The sequence below is a fragment of the Plecotus auritus genome, assembly GCF_963455305.1.
Source record: "Plecotus auritus genome assembly, chromosome: 3".
In the NCBI taxonomy this organism is placed as follows: domain Eukaryota; kingdom Metazoa; phylum Chordata; class Mammalia; order Chiroptera; family Vespertilionidae; genus Plecotus; species Plecotus auritus.
The window spans coordinates 131,132,072-131,156,484 of NC_137772.1; the positions used below are offsets into that span (position 1 = coordinate 131,132,072).

Sequence of the window (24,413 nt, forward strand, 5' to 3'; positions counted from 1 at the left end):
GTGAGTAATTATAATTTTTCAAAATAATTAGTTCATCAAGAAAAATTATCCAGCCTGGCCCATGTGGCTCAATGGTTGATCATCAACCCATGAACCAAGAAGTCATGTGTTCAATCATGCCTGGGTTGTGGTTCAGTCCCCAATAGGGGGTGTGCAGAAGATAGCTGATTGATGTTTCTCTCTCATCGATGTGTTTATCTCCCTATCCCTCTCCCTTCCTCTTTCTCTAAAATAAATAAAGAAAAAGAATAGATTACAAACAAAATATCTGACATTAAAAGTAAAATTGTTTTTAAGAAAAGAAAAAAAAATGATCTAAAAAGAAAAGAAAAATATTCTGGTCACTATAAATAAACTGCCAAAACATTTATAGCATGGAACAAGTAGTTTATATCACTAATTGGTAAACTAATTTATAAATACTTTATGTAATTTATGACTTATATTGCTAATTTATGGACAGAAAATCACTCAATGAAAAATGGGCAAGAGATACAAATATGCAATCCAAAGAGAAGAAATACAGTAGTCAATAAACATCTGAAAAGAATAAAATATTTTTAAAAATCCAGCCTGGCCACGGTGGCTCAGTGGTTGAGCATCGACCTATGAACCAGGAGGTCATGGTTTGATTCCCAGTCAGGGCACATGCCCGGGTTGCGGGCTCAATGATCCTCTCTCATCATTTATGTTTCTATTTCTCTCTTCCTCTTCCTTCCTCTCTGAAATAAAAAATATATATATATTTTTAAAAAATCCAAACTGTGCTCAAAGGAGACAAGGCTGGATCACTGGACCAATAGTCTCTAAGGCACCTTCTTTTCTAAATACTATCTGTAGTTGGGGTGGGGCATAATTACCTGATGATGTCACCTAGTGTAAGTATACCAGTGTTGTAATCCATCCTCTCTCAGGGCTTTAAACAGTCAGTTTCACGGGATGAATAACCTACTCCTAATGTCACATTTAGCATGATACTGCCTCCTTCACTCCTGCCCCACAGCAAATGGGTAGATTGGAAATAAAATCACCCAGGCTGAAGAGATCAATTTGTGATAAAGACAATGGGCTAGCCAGTACCACCCAGCCCAGAAAAGTAATCTATGTGGACAAGTTGTAAAATATGAAACCCAAATTTACAATATTCACCCCAAAGCACCATGGTACTATGGAGTCTTGGCATAAGTATTTACTCAAGGTAATCTTAAGCATGTTAATTAACCTCTCTGAGCTTCAGTTTCTTGACCAAAGGAAAAAAATCTCAAATCCTATATAAATAAAAGGTATCATGATGGTTATAACAACTTTTTTTATTCACACGCTTAACTGCTTCCTGTAAAAATTTTCTGAAACAACATATATTCCTTAAAACACTGTTTTCATAGTGTATGTTCCTTAAAAAACTGGTTTCATAGATTATTAATAGCTGTTCTGTGGGAAAAAGCAATTCAGGAGGCAAGCGAGTTTGGTACATGCTGAGCTAAACCAAGTTAAACAGATTATTGCAGAACTTCTCAGAAACTTTCATGTGCTAATGTGTATTTCCAAGAAGTGGATGCAATATATAGCTTTTAAACCTTATTTAACAATGAACTCCTTTCTTCCTGGAATATCTTATGGGGCTTAATGGTTCAAGAAAGACAGTTTGGAAAGCCTATCTTTAATGTGGGGAATTGGCAGGGACATGGAAATCGTGGCTTCCCTGAGCCTTGTGTTTCTTGCCAATGAAATGAGGATAGTGATACTATTTTACAGGGTATTAAAGCTGAAACGAGATGATACACAAAGCCTGGCACATGGTAGGCTCATAGCAAATGTTAGTTCTTCTCTAAAGCAAGAAAATCGAATAAGCCTAGAACCGCCCCCCCACCCCGTTTTCCCCCCAAATTAGGTAAAAAATTTTAACAATAACCACTGGAAACATTTTTTCTGTGGTCTCCGGAATTATCTGTAAAAGCTATAACCCTCTCAAAAAACAGGGACTGCCCTTACCTCTGAGAGCCAGGGGACAACTTTATTCCACTGCAGGTAGCTGCTGTTACTGCTCCCACCTTGCTCAAAGTCTTGGTCCTGGCAGAAGAGTGAAGAATGAACTTGGTGGGAATATTAGGGTGAGAACAGGATTTGGGGCCCCTTGAAAGTGCCCCTGGGGAAGTAGAGGTCAGGAGACACAGCCCTGGCCCCAGGAAGCTTATCCACTTAAGGGACACTCCATTTATCATTCACACTATATCCCTCAGGAATATACCTCCTTCCAGTTTCATCAAGGTATCTCCCGAGGTTCTTTTACTTTCCTGCATTTTTTTAGTCTTCCCATATGGAAAGAAACTTTTTCTAATTAGATCAGGCTCTCCAGAGGGCAAGACCTTGTCTTCCTTCCTCTGTATCCCCCAGGACTCTGCCCAGATTTCTCACTCATTTGTCCTAACAAGTGGGAGCCATTTGGGGACATCCCAACTGTTCCCTACTGTGCAAGTCCACAGGTTCAGTTTGGTTCTGGTCCAGTCTTCAGGATTCATATCTGTTCTAGACTCAACCACTGGACTCTAGGCTAAATTGAATCTCAATTTCCCTAATCTCCCTCCCCTTCACCCCCAAAACCAATGCTGTTCTTTCCTCACTAGGGACTATTGGTCCAAGAAACATTACAGGAAAAGTGCTCCATTACAAATCTGTCCCCCAGCTATTTGCAGGGGAGGGGGTGTCTGTCTATCGCATCACCTCTGACTCTTAGAAGTAAAGATCTGGAATTATAACTAAAGTACCAGCCCAGTCTTCAGCCTGGCAGAAGGCAGGATATGCTGGTCCTGCCTCAAGCCCTCTGTTGCTGCTGGAGATGGCAGCCACATACCTGGAGGGTCAGACATGGGCATCTTGAACTATGTGATAAAGGCTTTGAGGACAGGACGCACATCTCTAGCCACCCAGCTAGGAAATCCTCTGAGGTTAGGCTGCCATCCCAGGGACTCTTTCTCCTCTGCCTCTCTTACCTCAGAAAAGCAGGTTTCCCTTAAGGCTATAAGGGCAGGGACAGCCGAGGTCCCATGCTAATTCACTGGCAGGGAAAATGGGCTGGCCCTGCCACATACCTGGAGGCCTCGCCTCTGTGGATGGTAGAACTGAAGATTTGGATCCACAGCTGGAATGTTCCTGCTGGCTAGAGCCTTGGCCAGTTCTCTCCAGCTGCCATACCCTGTGGAAGGGAAAGAAGAGAGGAACAAGGTCAACATCACTTGAAGACCTCATAAATCTGTAAGATTTGGGGGGAATAGTAGAGGTAATCATCTTTCCTTCTGCTGCTCCTCAACCCTCTTCATATGGTGGGTATGAAGTGTGAATGGTGGTGTTGGGAGAAAATTACAATGTTGGCCAAGGTCAGCTGGTCAGAGAGAGAGGAAATGAGCTGGTAGCCCATTAGGATTTGCTGTCTTCCACAAATCAAGTGGAAATGGAGTATTGTCCTCCCACTGGTAACTGGTACAGGCTGATTCTTCCCCAGTTTCCATTTGAGGCAGATTTCTCCCAAGGCTGCTGTGGAGAAATGGTTGTGAAAAGCAGTGGAACTAAGCTTTTCCCTGCACGAGTTCCCTTTCCAGCTCAGTCTTTTTCCTTTAAGCCCAGGGAAATAGCATGGTATCTAGTTGGGTAGCCCCAACCCACAACTGCACAGCATTAATCACTGGGTTGCTGGATGGATCCAGAGCTGGGGGAGGCAGGAAAGGGTGGGCCTGGGACTTGGTGTGTGTCAAACAAATTTATAAGATTCGAGGCCTAGATATTCCTGGATTGATCTGGGGGCTGTGTGACTACTGAGGCCTGCATCCTGCAGCTCTAGAACTGGTTGGCTTACACACATCTGGGAAGGCTAAAAGCCAAACTCGGATGAAAGTGAGAAGGTACAGGAAACCGCTTGCATTCATAATCAAGCAAAAAGGCAAGGAGCTGTACTGAGGGTGAGGGTGGGGAGAAATCAAAATTCAGTGGTCACACTGCTATTCACTGGGGGGTCAGAGCCTACTTCGTGTCAAGGAGATGGCTTGGGCATGGAAGTTAGACTTTGAATATGTGGAACCAAACCACTGTTAGCCATAATCAGAATCATAGACAATGAAGGGCTGGAGGGGCTTTCAGGATCATGTAGTCATTTCCAGGTGAGGAAAATGGGACCCTGGCTGGCCAAATGGCTTATCTAGGTTCACTTAGTGTATAGTGACAAGGCTAAGACTAGAACCCATTTTGAATGAGCTGCTGCTTTCCCTCCAACAACTCCATCAAGACACTACCATGATACTACAGTGGATACAGCACACAGGAGTTAGACCAACATCTTTGATCCCTGGGAGCCAATAGCAGGCCGAAAGCAGAAGTGTCCCAGGAACCCCTTTGCGGCACCAGGAGAGAGATGGACAGTCAACCAGACAGAGGAAAGAGCACAACCCACAAATATGGGCCCACAGAAGGTGGACATCAGTGTTTTGCATGAGTGTTTATGTAGCTGACTCTAGGAGGAGATAGACTATGAGGGTGTGGAGGTGCTTTTCTTACAGTTTTGTGTGGCCCTTTAGTGTTTACTAAGCACCTCATAGGCATGATCTCACTCAAGCTTTATGAGAATCTATGAAATAGACCAGGTCTAATTACTCCCATTTTACAGATGGGGAAAGAGAAGCTCAGAGTTTAAAGTCACAGAGTTAGTTGTTTCAAAGCCAGAATCAGAACAGAGAGCCTCTGTCTCATAAGCCAGAGTTTTCTCATTCCGCCTACATTTACTCCTGTGGGACTTTTTGGCACAGACTTTGAGGAGTTCTGAGGGCAGAGGCCTCAGCTGAGGATCTGCGCCTTTGGGTTTCTACACAGACATCAAACCTCTGCTCATGTTATGTTTATAGGAACTTCTGCAGATTTATCCCTCTGCCTGTTATCAAGGTCTCTCCTGTTTTTATGGCTGGCCAGCTGGCAGTCAGAAACAGCAGGTCAGATTAGTTCATGCAGGGGATGTTCTGGGGAAGCAGGATTCTGGGGCCACTGAAGTGAGGTGAGGATATGGGAGTGAGGCAGAAAGATAACAAATGTGCCTAGATTTACACCCTGCATTTCTGGATGAGCTCAGGGGAAAGCTGTTTGTTCATCTGCTCATCCCAACTCAGCCACATCTCATGTAAGAGCCCATCCCTTCCCAAGCCCTGGGAGCTGCTGGCTAGTGGCTGGGAGCTCAGGTGGCTGGGTGAAAAAGTCACCCTTGGAAGGGAGAGGGCAGGCCCTGCTTGCTTCTGCCTCTGAACGACTGGGTTATCTCTTCCTTGACTTTGTACTTATGACTAAAAACCATCTACTTCAGATAAAGTTGTGAGGAAATAACAATAAAAATGCTTTTTGCCCTATCAGTAGGAGTTATAGGTCTCAGATGCACATTCTTTCTCATAATTAGATTTAAATTCCAGTCAAATTCTTTTGACTCTTAAAAGTCACACCAAAAGTGAGACAACTTACCCTAAGGCCAATGAACTACCACTTGGTCTTCAGCATGTCTTCTCCTGGCATTCACTGGGCATTGACAAAGACTCTCTCCTTGGCCATATCTTAGGCTCCTCTGAGCCCTCTTGTAGACTAGGCCTCATCTTTGGGCCCTGTACTTGGCCTGCCTAACCCAGTTTTTAGGAAGAATCCTGTTAAATGTTTTTAGCAAGAATCCCCATACGCTTAATGTCTCTTTTTAGTAATTTTTCATGCACTGACCCACTCAGTCTGTTTCTTTACTATTAATCCCCAGTCTTCGCCATATTGAGAATTGAGCTCAGTTCTACACCAAAGTCTCTCTCCCATACTGTGATAGTACTGAACAAAATCTGTCTTTATCACCTTTAACTACTGTCCAGCTCTATTTCTCTTTAAAAGAAGGTAAGCAGTGGCTCTCTCAGTGAACAAGGAAAATTCACAGTGGGGAGTGGAGGTGATCCTAACCATGCCCTGCCCCTGGATCACAGGTGAGTCTGAATGGCTTTGAAATACATACAAAGTCCACAGGCCAGCCTTCAGCAATCGAAGGAGTAGGAAACTCCCTTTGCAAACTTCACAATATAGGAGAAAGACAAGCAAGGCTTTGGAGTCAGAAAGGTCAAATTGTACACCCACCACTTAGAAACAGTGACTACTTGAACAAGTAATTTAACCACTTTGGCCTTAGTTTCTTCATCTGGATGGCGGGATAAAAACACCTGCCTCATAGCACCAGTGTGAGGACTAAATTATGCATGTCAGACCTAGTGTGGTGTCTGACACACACAGTAAGTACTCAGTAAGCATTCCTTCCCCCTGACAATTTCTGACTTTGGGGTATTGGACTTGGGAGTCAGAAGATGTGAGTTCTAGCGCATTTAAAATTCTGTAAACTTCAGTTCTGGCCAGAGTGGCTCAGTTGTTTGGGCATTGTCCTGTACACCAAAAGGTTGCCAGTTTGATTCTGGTTAGGGCAGATGCCCGGGTTGTGGGCTTGATCCCTGGTTGGGGTGTGTACAGGAAGCAGCCAATTGATGTTTCACTCTCACATCAATGTTTCTCTCCCTCTCCCGTATTCTCTCTCTAAAAATCAGTAAAAAGATCTAAAAAAAAATTCTATAAACTGCAAATGGCCAGTAACTCTCTCACTCTTTTCTCTCTGTGCTTATTGACCAGAGAAGTAAGTGGACTGTGGGCCAGCAGTGACTCAGTGACTCAGTGGTAGAGCAAGATAACACTTCCTGTATTTCATGGGTACTGCTTTCTGTTCTCCCATCCCACACCCCTCTGTGCCCCTAGCTGTCCCACCAACACATACTTAATACTCACCAAGTGCCTATTAAGTGTGAGGCACTGGGCTGGGCATCCTTTCCCCCTGCCTTTTCCTCTGTATTAACACAGCTAGTGGATACCCAGGCATTGTAGTCCCCTTGGGGAACATGGAGCTAAAGAATGTGCTGATTTAACTACTGAGCTCATCACTTGCCTTCTAGTAAGTGAACTCCTCCTGCTCCTGGCCAGACCTCTCCTCCCAGAGTGCCAGCTGCCAAGGCCTATTTCTCCTACAACAGGTGTCACATTTGTGCCAGAAGACAGACACCCCGATCTCAGGTGACAGATAAAGCAGCACCATGGGCCTCACATTCTGCCTTCACAAAACTGGGCTATCAAATTCACCATCAGCCGGAACTTTGCCATCATTCCTCCTCTGTGTAATATGGACTCTTCAAAGGCCTGAAGATGATCATTTTGGGTCTACATATATTTATTGGCACTTTTTTTCAAACACTCTCACATACATTATTTCACTACAGCTTCACACTGTCATCTCCATTTTAGAGATAAAGAAACAGAGAGGTAAAGTCATCAGCCCAAGGTCACAGAGTAAGATAACCCACGTAAAGGACTTAGTGCCTGGAACATAAAAAACACTTAACACACTACAAGTTATCATTTTATTATTAGTCCCAGGGATCTGAAACTTACATTCATTTCTCTTCACTTCTGGTTTGATTCTCTGGTTGATATGTCATGTGGTCAAGCAGGACATTCATACCAGGAAGAAGGTAAGCCTCTTGATGCTAAGGCAGATTTTGGATTTTGAAAGTATAGCTGACAGGCTTGCTGATGCATTGGATATGGGGAGAGGAACTGAGAATGATTCAAAGATTTCTGACCTCGGCAGTTTGGAAGGCTGGAGTTGCCATTTACTAAGACAGGGAACTTAGGATGGGGTGTAAAGAGTAATGCCTGAAAGAGAAGAAGCATTAGAGGTGGTGGTGGGAATATCCAGAAGGTGTGTGTGTGTGGGGGGGTAACATCCAGGAGGCAGAGGCCATGGAAATTGTATTTCTGGAGCTCTAACTCCAGCTGTGGGACAGGGCTCCTTCCCCTCTTGCAAAGAGGCTGTGGGAACATGGAAACATAGAGTTGAAGGAGGAGCCTCATAGAGCTGGCCCCACAGGTGTAAAGGACACAAAGATCCAGGTGAATGTAGACAATGTGCTAAAAGGCCCAGCATCTGTACAGAGAAAAGGTGATGAAATCCAGAGGAGCCGAGCAGAGTTGGAGCCCTTGTCCCTCGAGAGAAAAGGAGGTTGTCCAGGAAACAGGAGGCTGTGACACCCAGACCACAGTTCCACAAATGCCAGGAACCAACACTGAGTCCTAGGACAAAAAAAGGAGGGACAGCGAGGGCTAGTTACACATCCTCAGCAGAACAAAGATGCTATGGCAAGAAAACTCCAGGGCCTGTACCCTACCACAAACCTGAGGTGGCACAGACAGCCAGGGAGGAAGCCAGGACTGGGAGGGAGTCTCTAAGGCAAACCCAAAGTTCCAATGTCTGTGTGGCTTCACCTTTCCTTTCCAGCCCATAACACCCCAGGGAACTTGGATGCAAGAGAAATTATTACTGATGTACCCTTAACAGTTAACATTTATGTGTCAGGCATATGTACACTTATATTAATACTAGAGGCCTGGTGCATGAAAATTCATGCACTGGAGGGGGGGGGGTCCCTCAGCCCAGCCTGCCCCCTCTCACAGCCCGGGAGCCCTCAGGGGCGGGAAGCAACTGGTGATCAGGGCAGGGCGACGCCCCCATCACACCTCCGCTGCTGCCACTGCCAGCAGCTCAAGCCTCAGCCGGCCCTGGTTACCTGAGCCTCGGGCGGCCCTGGGCAGCTGGACAGCCGTCATCCGAGGCTTGCCTGTGCCTCGGGCCAGCCCTGGATGGCTGGGGGGCTGAGGGCAGGTCCGGCTGCACTGCGCACCTGCCACCCTCCCACCCTCCCCTGGCTGGGCTGAAAGGACTGGAGGAATCTGGTGGGGCTGAGGGGACTGGATGCCGCCATCTTGTGGCTATGGGCGCTACCATCTTTGTGATGGTGTGATGGTCAATTTGCATATCCCCTCTTTATTAGATAGGATTAAATGAAAGATAGATTATTTTATGTAATACAACAACCCTTCATGAAAACAAGGCTTAGAGGTTAAAATCTTACTGAAAGTCATGAAGGTACTAAGTGAGAGAGGCCAGTACATGTGAACTCAGGACAAGAGCCTGTGACCTTAATTCCTTTACCTTCTATTTAATATACTTGAGGATTGTTGTCCACCTGTACCATCATTGCCATTACTATCTGAGTCAGGAACTCATTCAGTCACCAGTCTAGCCCCTTCTCAACCCTTCGCAATTACCTCCCACTCACCCACCCATATCTGCCACACACACACACACACCAGATTACTCCAATTTGGCCATTGACAAACACTCTCTGAAAAGCCAAAGAAAAACTAAAGGGAGTATGGAGACCTAATTATGCCAAAACAGCTAGAAAACTGGACATGAAACATCTGAGCATAGGCCTGCTCCCCTCTTCCTAGTTTCTTTACCTCTTCCTTCTCAACCTTAGGTAATCCAGCTGTGTGTCTGTGGGCAGGGGTTGGCCCAGAGGATTCCAAATGGTTTGGTCAGCTCCATCTCACTTTCCCTCATAGCACAGGTGTTGAAGGGAGGAGGAGTGAGGAGCAGGAGAGAGATGGAATTCTGAGTCTCCCTAACTCCTCTTTGTATGAGTAGACAGAGATGGGTGGCCCCTGATGAACCTCTTCCCCATAGCTTCCCCCTTCCCCAAGCTGCTGCTGCTCCCCATCTCCCTGCCAAGCCAGCGTCTGAGCTGCTATAATGGTTGTGGCTGCCGGCAGGTCGAGGCTTGTCAGCAAGACGTCAGGGACTATACCTGTTGCCCTGATGGATGCTGCCTAAAAGGGGCCCAGGGGACATGAGAGCTATGCCAGGTATATGCTCGTGTTTCGGCCCTGCTGGCAGTGTTTCCTGCTCACCCAAACTTCTAGATTCATGTATAAAACTTTAAGGGGGTAAATAAGGAGAGGAGATAGAAGGCATGTGCCCATTCTAGCCTGCTGCAGCTGCTCTGGGAAATAGGGTCTGTACACAACCCAGCTAGGAACTTTCCATTCCCTAAGCCATAGATATGATCAGTAGAGACCCCAGAAGGTTTGGCCAGGCCCTGAGGCACCTCCAGGATATGTCATCATCACCATCATCCACTACAAAAAACAGACAAATAAAACCCCACAACATCTAAGGCCCCGTTTACTAGTCAGTGACAGGACAAGTACAGCCACAAACACGTTCTTTCCAAGGGCAATTTTGACTGAAGACCCTTAAAGAAATGGGATGGTTTCAGAAAAACCTAGAGGTAACAGGGTCCAGGATTTCTAAAACAGGGTCACGCCCACTAAAAAGGTGCTTTAATCTTTGGCTGACCTAGGCAAGGACCACTCTGGTGTTTTTAGGATCTTTCGGAACCCAGTAGGCCTGTCGTTTCCATTCTTCTTTCCAGACTGGGACACAGACAAGCTTCAGAACATGGAGAAAGACGTGGGCCAATCTTTTCCCTTCCTGGAATCAAGAGTAAGCAATCAATAGGTTGGGGAAGATTAAATAAATGAATCAACCACCAGGCATCTATTTACCACCACTGTATACTTACTACTCTGCCAGCTGCTGTGATAGAGAGGTACAAACAGAGCAGTTCAGCTCCATCCATTCCTAGGTGCAGTTAGGGCAGATATCATGTTAAATGAAAGGACCAATGTGTCTGTGGACTCCTGTGTGTGCCGTGGCACTCACACCCATGCCCACATGCAAGGCTTACAGAAGCCAGTTCTGCTTTCTGTAACAGCCAGGTGCACATTAGATAGCAGGCTAACTGGATGCTAATGATGTGATATTGCTCGATAATTTTTCAGACTTATAGGAACCTCGGGCAAAATGCTCGGCAAACATTTTCTGGGATAAGGGAGCTGGTCTTCAGGGTCCCAAAGAATTCAGGAGAAGCAACATAGATATAGCAAAACCCTGACTCTTTAAGATGGCAATAGAGTATTTCAGCAGAAATGTCACCAGGACTCACCTGAAGATTTGACATTGCCATGAAAGTTCTAAGGCAGTGGTTCTCAACCTTTCTAATGCCGCGACCCTTTAATACAGTTCCTCATGTTGTGGTGACCCCCAACCATAACATTATTTTCGCTGCTACTTCATAACTGTAATTTTGCTACTGTTAATGAATCGTAATGTAAATATCTGTGTTTTCTGATGGTCTTAGGCGACCCTTAGGCTGTAGAGCCTAAGACCATCGGAAAACACAGATATTTACATTACGATTCATTAACAGTAGCAAAATTACAGTTATGAACTGTATTAAAGGGTCGTGGCATTAGAAAGGTTGAGAACCACTGGGGTTGGAGCCATAGTAGGACAATAGCCTAGTAGCTAGTCAAAAGCTAATACTCTTTCTCCTACTGCTTTCCAAGTGGAAGGAAGGAGCAGTGAAGGCCCAAGATCCCAGGAACTCTCCTTCCCAACTAGTGGAGGTGGTTCCATCCCAACTTGAGGGAAAGGTGTGGTTCCCATAATTATATTTCTTGGAGGACATTCTTATAGAAAGAATAGGAACTAGAAGGTGGGAAAAATGAAGACTGGAAAAAAGACCAAAAGGGGAAAAGGACAAAGTTTGGGGAATGTGGCTTTGAAAAAGAGAAAAGAGAGCAGCACCTAGCCAGCTACTGAGACAGGAGGAGAGAAGTGGGAAATATTTGATAATAATTATGTTAATTATTTCCAAAGCCGGTTTGGCTCAGTGGATAGAGCGTCGGCCTGCGGACTGAAGGGTCCCGGGTTCGATTCCGGTCAAGGGCATGTACCTTGGTTGCGGGCACATCCCCAGTGGGAGGTGTGCAGGAAGCAGCTGATCGATGTTTCTCTCTCATCGATGTTTCTAGCTCTCTATCCCTCTCCCTTCCTCTCTGTAAAATATCAATAAAATATATATATTTTAAAAAAATAATAATAATTATGTTAATTATGAAAGTTGTGGGTGCCCTAACCGGTTTGGCTCAGTGGATAGAGCGTTGGCCTGCGGACTGAAGGGTCCCGGGTTCGATTCCAGTCAAGGGCATGTACCCTGGTTGCGGGCACATCCCCAGTAGGGGGTGTGCAAGAGGCAGCTGATTGATGTTTCTCTCTCATTGATGTTTCTAACTCTCTATCTCTCTCCCTTCCTCTCTGTAAAAAATCAATAAAATATATTTTTTTTAAAAAGAAAAAAAGAAAGTTGTGGGTAACTACAGTAAAATGCCAAAGGGTCTTGGACAGAGAACACCACTTTACAAAGCCCTCCTCCTACATTAACTACTTAACCCACTCACAGGTTAGTACCATGTGCATTAGCCCAGGCCAGCAGTATGCTAAGCACCTCACATGCATTATCACATTTAATCTTCATTAACAATCCTTAGGTAGGTATTATATTACTCTCATTTCACAGATCAGAAAACTGAGGACAGGCAGTTAGGACAGTATGTATCTGCCCAAGACCTCACTACCTCTAGATAGTAGAGCTGATTTTTTTTCAAACCCAGTTTACTTAACTCATTTTTTAAAAATTTATTAACAAGTATCTTACATACCCATTTGTTTGTTTGGAGAAACAACAGAGAAATCAGGAAGAACTAGGAACCCTGAGGCCAAGCAAGTTTTCCAGGCAAAACAGGGCCAGGTTTGGGACCAGAAGCCAGAAGCCACAGCCTCCCAGCCCTCTCGCCCCAAGATATCTCCTCTTAGAACAATGCACTCTTTTAAGCATCTTATTGAGTCCCTTCTCTTTTCTGCATCAGACTTGAAAACAAATTAGATCCACTGTCTTAAGGGCTACTAGCTCTAGATTTGTGAGGTATGATAAAGGTGACATGCCAAAGCCAAGTTGAGATTGTTGTAACCTGTTCTCAGGAAGGAGAGGTGATGAATGGGACAGGAAAGGCATGGAATTTGGGAACTCTGCTTTTTCCCTCCCCACAAAATACCATTTTAATGGAACCTAAGGGTTAGACCACACCAAGGGCAGAGGCCTAAGTTGTATGTTAGCCCCCATTCCTAAGTCAAACCTCCCACCCTGATCCATCCACCTAATGTTTTTGTATCAGAGCTCTTTCATATCTTGGTCTCATTTTTATTTATTTATTTTTATTGGTGAGAGAGCGCGCATTGATCTATTGTTCCACTTATTTATGCATTCATTGGTCTATTCCTGTATGTACCCTGACCAGGGATCAAACCTGCAACCTTGGCATATCAGACAATGTTCCAACCAACTGAACTAGACTCAGGAAGGGCAACTCATTCTTACTTTTATCCCAATACCATGAGTTATTTCCATTCTGCTGATGGGGACTCAGACCCACAGATCAGTTAATAGATTCGTCCAATATCCAAGGAAGCCAGTGATAAGACCAGGCTAGAGCCTAGGCCTTTGGTTCCCGGCTCAAGGCTCAGTGCATCATAGCACAGTGCTCATCTGTGGCTACTAGAGTTAAGTGGGCTGTAGGACGGGGGTGTCTGGGAGAACTCTGACCCCAAACTAGGAAGAAGTTGAAAATTATCACTGTGCTAGCAGGAACTAGGTCTTGTTTGTTAATACATTTTCACTGTAAAAGTCGATTGAAATGGGCAGTTTCAACACATCCCAGCTTCAGAAAAGGGTTAAATTACTTGGCCTGATTTTATACTCCCATTGTATAAATCAGGCACTTGATGCACGTGGAATAAACAAATGAGTGAATGACAAGGAAGGTCCCGGGAGGGGCCTGACATGTCTATCATCATAGAACTGATTAGGTGTCTTCTGGCCAGAGACTGAATGAACGACAGACACTGGCCCTAATATTCTGAAAAGCTGGCCAGCTGAAGGCTGTCTTCAGCACCCTGTGGGCACTCACAATGGCACACATGTCAAAGTCACAACCCAAAGGAATCTCTAAGGAAAAGCTCTTCCTTTAGAGGACTCTTGTTCTCTTTTTAAAAAATTTAATTTCTAGCCCTGCCTGGGTAGCTCAATTGGTTAGAGCATCATTCTGATATGCCAAGGTTGTGAGTTTGATCCCTGGTCAGGGCACATACAAGAATCAACCAATGAATGTATATATAAGGGGAACAAGAAATCAATGTTTCTCTTTCTCTCTCTTCCTCTACCTTCTTCTCTCTCTCTCTCAAACCAATTTAAAATTTTTTAATTTCTAGATGAATGAATGTGTGTATATGTGTATGTGTTAAAATATAATAAACAAAATTTGCCATCTTTACCATTTTTAAGTGTTCAGCTCATTGGCATAAGTATATTTACATTGTTGTGCAACCATCACCACAATCTATCTCCAGAACAAACTAAAACTATACCCAGTAAATACTAACTGCCCATTCTTCTTCTGAGGCCTTGGCAACTACCATTCTACATTGTCTCTATGCATTAGTCTCTGCTAGGTATCTCAGATAAGTACAACAATATTTGGCCTTGTGTGTCTGGCTTATGTCACAGCATAATGTCCTCAAGTTTCATCCATGTGGTAGCATCTGTCAGAATTTCCTTCCTTTTCAAGGCTGAACCATATGCCACTGTATGGATATACCACATTTGGTTTACCCATTCGCCCATCAATGGGCACTTGGGTAGTTTTCACCTTTTGGCTATTGTAAATAATGCAGCTATCAACATGGGTGTGCACAAGTATCTGTTCCAGTCTCTGCTTTCTCTTCTTTTGGTTGGGCACTCTCCTTTAAACTGCTAACTTCGATCCATTCTTCCAAAGATAAAAGCAGAAGCTGAAGGCCAAGGGGGGCCAGGCCAGACTGCTATCCTCATAATAGAGACATGGTGGCAAACCACATGTTCGACTGAGAATGCAGGGAGTCTGGGGGACAGTGGGTGGAAGGAGGAGTGTTCAGTGGGTTGGATTGGCTGGAGCAATCCCAGCCCATAAGTATAGAGGAAAAGCAGAACTTCTGAGTGAGCCCAGAATAGGGCTTTCCCTAAGGATAGTGAGGTCCTAGTCAAAGTTTCCACATATCCCAGCTTCAGAGAGAGGTTTAAGTTACCTGGGGCCCTAGAAACTACAGCTCAGTGCTGACAGTGGTCCATGAACTGTTGGTTACCTGTCCTCAGTGAGATAAGCATTTAGAACCTTTTAGTGCAATCTGACATTTCAGCTACATCAACATGGAACAGTGGAATCATCTCACTGAACATAACAGACCATTCTGGTCCTTTTGAACTCCCATGGTCAGTGGCATGTGTTGCAAGCTGCCTAATGTGTAGAATAATTACCTGTCAATCAGTGACAGGCTGGGAACTAAAAGCCAAAACTAGAAAAGCAGGTCCTTCACTACAGTTTGCACTTAGCACCATGGGCCTGCCTTCCTCTCTTTTTTCCTCCCTCCCTCCCTTCCCTCCTCTCTCCCTTCCTAACTTAGGCAAAAGGTAAATTTTGAGAAAGACTACAGAGTAGCTCACAGAATAAAAGAGAGAACCTCACAACCAGGCAGGCCCCAGAAAGGCCAAGAACCAGATCAGTGACGAGTCTCAGCAGCCAGTCAATGACTCAGCTCCAAACACGTCCGTGTGTCTTTGCTCAGAATCAAAATTCCCACGAAAGAAGTCTGGGCAGCCTTAGCTTGGGTCAGGTGTCTTTTTGGTGGCGAAAGGGCGGGGCCTGTTTAGGGTGAGGTCCAGGCAGCTTCATTAGAAGAACAGGTGGAAGGAGGGGTGGTTTTACTGTGGGAAGTTTCTGACGCTTCTATGACAAAATAGCTCAACTCTGAGTAACTGTTATTCCTAAAACAAAAGTGGGGCTTATCTGAGAGCCATTATATTCTTTAAAGCAGAATCACACAAAATGCAGATATAGCTGAGTATTAAAGACACAGACACATGGAGTTAGTTCTATAATACTTAAGAGACTTTACAGAATATGAGGAAGGCAGGAGCGATGATTATTTAAAATATCCTCAGGAAAAGTGGTTCCAGGCAATGATCAAAACACGTCTTGGAAAGATGAGGTGAAACAATCATCTATCAGAGCATCTGAAAGTAATACTCCATCAATTCAATTAACCTTGGTTAAAAAAAACAGAAAAGGTAAGAACGGTCGTAGTCTAGGAGAGCTCAGAAACCATGGGTGCAAGCCGCCACATGGTACATATCAGAAAGCTGAAGGCTTGAACACTGGAGTCACTGCCTGAGGTCCCAGAGCAAGTCAGAGGCAGAAGCAGGACTGGATCTCAGGTCTCCTCTCGTCTGGTTCAGGCTTCAGTTCAGACCACATAAATAACCTGCTGAAGTGGGGGGCAGGTGGGGGGCGGTTCCAGGTTATCAGGAGTGGTAAAGTAGCATTCTGTAGTTTGGAAAATGGACTGAGCACAGCTCCTCTTGTGGAAACAAGGTCGTGGTCTAAAGAGACAGCCTAGAGAAGTTTCTCTGGAATTTGAGAGTTTGGGTCCAGACCAGTTCTAAAAGTCTAGAACCGGTCATTGTGTAGAGGAAGGTTTTTGAGCTCATCTGAGACAAAGGCTGTGTCACACATACCTTTGCCACTCCCCTTAGCCACCCACAGCTTTAAATATGGAAGATGTTCATTAAATGACTATTGCATTATATTACCTTTGTGTTTTTCTTTTACTAAATTTTGTTCTCTAAGCACATTTATTTATTTTTATTTTTTAAATATCTTTTTTATTGATTTCAGAGAGGAAGGGAGAGATAGATCAATGCTGAGAGAAAATCATGAATCAGCTGCCTTCTGTATGCCCCTCACTGGGGATTGAGACAGCAACCCAAGCATGTGCCGTGACCCAGAATCGAACTGTGACCTCCTGGTTTATAGGTCAACACTCAATCACTGGGCCACGCAGGCTGGGCTCTAAGCACATTTATTAAAAAATATTCAGCCCCCCTGGCTTCGCTCAGTGGTTGGGTGTCAACCTATGAACCAGGAGGTCACAGTTCAGTTCTTGGTCAGGGCACATGCCCGGGTTGTGGGCTTGATCCCCAGGAGAGGGCTTGCAGGATGCAGCCAATCAATGGTTCTCTCTCATCATTGATGTTTCTCTCTCTATCTCCCTCTCCTTTCCTCTCTGAAATCAATAAAAATATTTTTAAAATATTCAATCAACATACATGGAAATATCCACAAGCACATTAAACACTCCTTTGCTATATATCTATTCACATTCTGCATGGGAGGAAAAAATATCCTTTTCTCTGAGTTAACAACCATTTTTTAAAATAAATGAACAGTCTGGGGCAGGGGTGGGAGCAGGCTAGAAGGGGTCAATGGGGGAAAAAGGGGGACATATGTAATACTTTCAACAATAAAGATTTTAAAAATAAAATAAAATAAATGAGTAAATGTAAGTATACTTGAGAATAGGGAGAGAGATTTAGACTCAGTAGGAAAGAGGCTAAGTAGGAGCAACAGTAGTCAGCCCGGTCAGTATTATCTGTTTTCTACCTTTACAAAAAAGAATCTGCTCATTGGACTGCAATGTGATTGTTAAAATATCTGCTTTAGCTCAGATACTATTGGTCACAATACCATTGGGTAATCCCTGCCAGTCTACTCTTTCCTTCACAAATGCAGTGAAACACTGACTCCTATCATGGCTGATTAAACTTGTTAGTATATGGTTTCTATATACCATACAGTCAAAGTACCAGCTCTATGTCTACAGAGAAAAGTGCAATAAATAGAAAAGTGAAATTTTTATTAAGTCAACTGGTTATTTCATTTGTCAGTGATTATGTTTTCTGAACCCCAAATTGCTTTGTGGTCTGACCAAGGCAATAGATTGTCTGAAACAGTTCATCTTTCCTGGAAACCCAGACCTAATAATCACATTATTTGTTTGACACTAAATGATCAGCTTCACAGGTTTCTACTGTTCTTACTCTCACCAAATTTGCTAAATTCTCTGGTGAAATGACCAGCCAGGCCTGATCTATACAACCCTATCTAGCCCATTCATAGTTGGATTAACAAGAATGTTGGCTAAAAATGCACAAGTAGTTCAAGAGGATAAAAGTTCATCCTAGGACCATCTATCCCATGCCCTGTCCCCTCCCAACCACCCCTAACAATTTTTTCCAGCACTCTCTTTCCCTGGAGCCAGCGGGCTGATGCAGGTCTACCTCCATGCCTGACAGAAGTGACAGCTGCCCAAACCATGCACAGAAGTGGGGACAACACAGAATCATTGCTAGGTCAAATACAGTTTGAAATTCCCACACACAGAGGACATATGGAGGTGGTAGAAAGTCAAGAATATGAAAATGACTACCCTAGCAAAGAAAAATCTCCAGGTAAACTTCCCTAGAATTATCATGAGCACTATTAAAAGTTGAGTGAGCACCCGGCCAGCGTGTCTCAGTGGTTGAGCGAGGACCTATGAACCAGGAAGTCAGCATTTGATTCCTAATCAGGGCACATGCCTGGGTTGCGGGCTCTATCCCCAGTGTGGGGTGTGCAGAGGGCAGCCTACCAATGATTCTCTCTCATCATTGATGTTTCTGTCTCTCTCTACCTCTTCCTTCCTCTCTGAAATAAATAAAAATATATTTTAAAAAATAATAAAATAAAAGTTGAGTGAGTAACTCAACTAACTCAACTCTATCCAGTTTTTGCGAAGGAGACTGAACTAAGAAGCAATAGTCACTCAACCTGAATTTGTGTGCCCGATTTGGTTCAAAGGACCTTAGTGAATCAACAAGTGAACAAGGTCTGGTGGGAACCAAAGAAGAACTCAAGGACAGCTAGAGATGAGCTGATAAAAACTGCTATCCAAATTGGACACAACTGCTCTAATCTTTAGAGAGAGAGAGAGAAAACGCACTTTGGAGAAGGAACCAGTGCACACGAAAACTCCAAAGATGAAAAGCAAAGGGAAACTCACTACCACTGAGCCACGTGCTGCTAACAGTTTAATATTTCAATCTTTCTGATCTGTGCAACTCTCATTTTACCTATGTGATACTTAAATGGTTTCTGGAACTTTCTCCTACCAGGAGCATTTGTGAAAACAGTGAGGCACAGAGAACTTAGATCATTTTTGGCTTCCTGAGCATAAACTTTGATATTTAATGACCTGTGATAGCAGTCGGTATCCTAGTAATACAAAAAACCCTTGGGGATCTATTAACTGTTTAGCAATCCCAGGTCTTAGGGGAATATGTTTTCCATCTTTCAAAGAGCCTGTTGTAGGTGGTTTGTAGTAAGATGCAAATATTCCCTGGAGTGGGCTGAGGCACTGAGCTAGGTTTCCCTGGAGTTCACTACCATACAAAAACAAGTACAGCTTTCTCACAAAGACTGCACAGTCTGTTATTTATTTTGAATTGGCTTTTTGGATCAGTTTATTAGAGCTCTGATGGTTGCACTAAATGGCTCATAGTGGGAAGGAAGCTTTAAAAAAATTTTTTTTGAAGAGGAAGCTGCATGAACTTAACTGCATTTATAGAGCTATCCAATATAATAGAGGTAATATGCAAATTGACCCTCACTCCCTCGCATCACAAGATGGCCATCCTCACGTCATAAGATGGCTGCCCCCATGTCATCACAAGATGGCCGCCACAAGATGGCTGCCCTCACATTGTCACAAGATGGCCGGCAGGGGAGGGCAGTTGAGGGCAGCCAGGTCTTCAGGGGAGGGCAGTTGGGGGCGGCCAGGCCTGCAGGAGAGGGCAGTTAGGGGTGATCCAGCTGGCAGGGGAGCAGTTAGGTGTCAAACATGCTTGCAGGGGAGCAGTTAGGTGTCAATCATGCTGGCAGGGAGCAGTTAGGTATCAATCAGGCTGGCAGAGGAGTGGTTAGGGGCAATCAGGCAGCCTAGGCAGGCGAGTTGTTAGGAGCCAGCAGTCCCAGATTGTGAGAGGGATGTCCAACTGCTGGTCAACATCCCCTGAAGGGTCCCAGATTGGAGAGTGTGCAGGCCAGGCTGAGGGACACCCCTCCCCCCTGCCATGCAGGAATTTTGTGCACCGAGCCTCTAGTATATGCATAGCTGCTTTGCCTGGCTCTGGGTGGGTGATTGATCAAGTATTGTGTTCACAATCAGTTTCAAGCAAGAAATATATGGAATTGAATACTAGCCCTGCCACTATCTATCTGTGTGACCTTCAACAAATTCCTTAGCCTCTCAGAGGCTCAGCTGTCTCATCTCCCTACTTACTCTCATTGAGTTAGAAAGAATAATTAGGTCCAATGAATGAATTAAAATAACATTTGTTCCATGCAGTCAGGCATCAGGCAGATCCTTTCGCATTCATAGTACTAGCTTTTTACTCTTGGCTAGACATTTTACATTAGTTAATTTCCAATGCACAATGACCCTGTAAGTTATTACTCTCCCCATTCTCCTAAAAATAAAACTGAGGTTTAACAAGTTCATAGGATTTGCTCAAGATCCCGTAAGTAGCCAAACTGGGATTCAAACTACTTCTATTGGTCCAAAGTCCACAGTCTTCCCACTGCTGCCCATAAACCCTCACTGCACCCCTGTGAAGTTAATTTTATGGAGACACATTTATGGTAAAGAAATAGAGGCTAAGGAACCAGCCCAGGTCAGGAAGTCACAGCTGGTGGCCCTGCCATCACTGTTAATGCATGATCGGGCTGGATTTTCATACCCAGGTTTGAATCCCTCCTGTGCTTTTCCACGACACAACTCTGTTTCACACATGAGGGTTGGGGTTGGTAACATGACATGGTGCACAATGAAGCCCTAAATAAGATTCTGGAATTCAGAGAGAAGGGTCCTGGTGACCAGGGAAGACTTCTTGGTAAAGCAGGTCTAGAGTAGGTATTTTGGGAAGTAGGTGGTTACTGGGTCTGGGAAGGGAAGAAGCAACTGTCCCTAAGGAGATTTAGATTGTACAGAGCAACTTGGATTGTTTCTGCTCCCTCTGCCTGCTCTAAACACCACCCAAGCATCTGCCTTGGTTCCCCAGCAGGAACCCACTAGATATATTACACGTGTCTATGTATTAAAGCTATCTTCTCCCCACACATTTTGTCTGTTATGCCTGGCACATGGTAGGCATCTGTTGAATGATGTCACTGTTAACAGTATCCATCTAGTTTCACACAGTGGTGAAGAGGGAGAACTCTAGAGTCAGTGCCATGAAGTCTAGCTATATAATCTTAATCTCTCAATCTTGGTTTCCTTCTGCAAAATAGTGATATTAGTAGGATTTACCTTATGGGGTTATTATGAAGATCAAATGAGAGTGGCAAAAAGTAAGTGCTCAATAAATATTAGAGGTGATAATAAAAAGAGTTAATACTTGAGCATTTACTATGTGCCTGGCAGTGAGCTAAACATTTTACAAATATTACCTCATTTAATTCTCATAAGAACCCTCTGAGGTGGGTACTATTATTATCTCCATTTTACAGGTGAGGAAATTGAAATTCAGAGTATAGTAACTTGCCCAAAGCCACTTAAATTGTAAGTGGTTGAGCCAGGACCTGAACCCTAGGTCTCTGGTTCCAGCATCTGTTCTTATCCACAATTCTGCTTTGACCACAAACTCTTCCTATGCATAATTCCATCCATTTCCTAAAAATTCCAAGTGTTCACCACAGCCAGTGAACTACAGATACACACACACATACATGCGCGCGCGCGCGTGTGTGTGTGTGTGTGTGTGTAGGATGGGGCAAAAGTAGGTTTATAGTTGTTCATATGAAAAATAATACAATCCTATCTAATAAAAGAGTAATATGCAAATTGACAGTACCTCCGCTACACCCACAAGCCACGCCCACCAGCCAATCAGGAGCAAGTATGCAAATTAAACAAACAAAGATGGCTGCGGCCACTGAGCGAACAGGAGGCTTGGGTTTCCCCGGCAATGGATGAAGCCAAGCTTCCTGCACACCCTGGCCAGCCTAGGCCTCCGCTCAAGGCTACAAAGTTTCAATTATAGAAGATAAATAATTCCCAACAAAAATGGCTGCAGCCACGGAGTGAGCAGGAGGCTTGGGTTTCCCCGGCGATGGAGGAAGCCAAGCTTCCTGGCCGGCCCAGGCCTCTGCTCAAGGCTACAAAGTTTCAATTATAGAAGATAAATAAATCCCAGATACCAGGGCCTCCACTTGGGTCGCTGGGGGATGTGGCCAGCCTGCAAACCACCACAGGCCCCTCGCCCAGGCCACCCCACGCCCCAAGGGGACCCCCACCCTAATCCAGGACACCCTTCAGGGCAAACCAGCTGGCCCCCACCCATGCACCAGGCCTCTATCCTATCTAATAAAAGAGTAATATGCAAATTGACCACCACTCCAACACACAAGATGGCTGCCCCCATGTGGACACAAGATGGCCACCACAAGATGGCCAGCAGGGGAGGGCAGTTGGTAGGGACCAGGCCTGCAAGGGAGGGAAGTTGTGGGCAATCAGGCCAGCAGGGGAGGGCAGTTGGGAGGGACCAGGCCTGTAAGGGAGGGCAGTTGGGGGTGATCAAGCCTGCAGGGGAGGTCAGTTGGGGGCGATCAAGCCTGCAGGGGAGGGCAATTAGGGGTGACCAGGCCTGCAGGGGAGGGCAGTTAGGGGCAAACAGGCTGGCAGGGGAGCAGTTAGGCATCAATCAGGCTGGCAGGGGAGTGGTTAGGGGGTGATCAGGCTGGCAGGCAGAAGCGGTTAGGGGCAATCAGGAAGGCAGGCAGGCGAGCAGTTGGGAGCCAGCAGTCCTGGATTGTGAGAGGGATCCCAGATTGGAGAGGGTGCAGGCTCAACTGAGGAACACCCTCCCCTCCCCGTGCACGAATTTCGTGCACCAGGCCTCTAGTAATAAATAATAATACAAGAATAAACCATAAACCTACTTTTGCCCCACCCTGTATAAAGTATATCCTCTCCTTCCATCCCTCTCCACCATAACTAATATTAGCAGTTAAGCAGACTTCTATCCCTTTCTGTTTGCTCACACACTAATAGGACTTAGTTGTTTGTTTTAAAAGGTAGGCTCATATTACATGTATTACAATGGAACTTGCTTTTCTCACTCACATTATTGACATAATAATAGGTCAAAACATAATTTATTTTTTTAAATAGCTGCAATAATATTCCATGTATGACTAAAGCACAATTTAGCGAACAATTTTCCTATTGATGGACATTCATTTCCGAACAATGCTTCAAGCATGTGTAGCTGCTATGTTTTCTGTAGATTAAGTTTCAAAGTGAGATTATGAGGTAAAGCATATTTTTTACATTTCAGTAATTAACATATTACTTTCCAGAAAGCTTTGAAAGCAATTTACATCGTCAGTCACATTATTTTAAAATATTTGTTTCCAGAAAAGTTCATCAGCACCACACGATATTTAAATTTTTGCCAATCTGATGGGAGTATTTATTTTTAAAACATAGATGGACTTATACTATATTTATTAGCTGCAACTTGCTTTATTCCATCAGCAATAATGTCAAGGACATCTTTTCAATAGTTTAGAATGTTTTATGTTTATGTCCTACGATTTAACTGGGACAGTTGATCTATAAGTGAAATGGGGGTGATAATGGTGACCCACCTTAATTAGCAAGAGAAGGTAGAAAGTATGTTAAAACAAGTGCAGAATCACTTCACATTCACTAGAATAACTGTAATAAAAAAGACAGACAATAACAAGTGTTGGTGAGGAGGTGGAAGAAACTGGAACCTTGGAACACTGCTGGTGAAAATATAAAATGATGTGACCACTTTGTAAAACAGTCTGGCAGTTCCTCAAAAAGGTAAACATAGTTACCATAATTCTACTTCTTCTACCCAAGAGAAATGAAAACATCATCGTAGCAATATTCTTAACAGCCAACAAGTAAAAACAATCCAAAACCCATCAATAATGACAGGATAAACAAAATAAAGTATTATTGAGCAAGAAAATGAAATGAAATTCTGATGCAGGATATCATGTGGGTGAGCCTTGAAAACACTGTGTTAAGGAAGCCAGACACAAAAGGCCACATACTGTATGATCCCATTAATACGAAACGTTTGGAATAGGCAAATCCATAGAGAAAGAAAGTAGATTACAGGTTGCCAGTGCTGGGGGTGAGTGCTAAATGGGTACTGGGTTTCTATTGGAAATGGTAAAAATGTTCTGGAATTAGATAGTGGTGATGGTTGCACAACCCTGTGAATATAATAAAACCACTGAATTACACTTTCTTTAATGAACAAATAATGCCCCCATGGCCTCTACTTCATTTTCCACCCCAACATCCAGGTCTCTATTCTCCAAGTATCTCTACCCCCAATTTAATCATCATGATCCCTAGAGAGCAGGCAACAGGTTTCTTTTCAAAGCTGCCTAGGTGGGGTTTATAGATAGCAAGTGCCCCTCCTACTCAGCCCCAAACCCCTCCTCTTTATACCAAGATACTTTACTTATTAAACCAATTAGATTAAATGACTCACGTTGCACCCAAGGGCATGAAGTGTCTGACTCGAAAGAGTCTGACTTGCACTTGAAAGGGCCTGCTTCCCTCTCAG

The 24,413-nt window shown here is 44.2% G+C and overlaps 1 protein-coding gene across 1 annotated transcript in view; it reads right to left on the bottom strand.

The window, feature by feature from the left end:
• B4GALNT3 (beta-1,4-N-acetyl-galactosaminyltransferase 3) overlaps positions 1-24,413 on the bottom strand; it is a 97,270-nt gene that overhangs the window by 23,893 nt on the left and 48,964 nt on the right. The window contains exons 2-3 of the mRNA XM_080661751.1: positions 3,090-3,193; positions 1,993-2,070 (exon numbers count right to left, since the gene is read on the bottom strand). Coding sequence (XP_080517877.1) covers positions 1,993-2,070; positions 3,090-3,193 — 182 coding nt within the window. The remainder of the gene's footprint in view (positions 1-1,992; positions 2,071-3,089; positions 3,194-24,413) is intronic.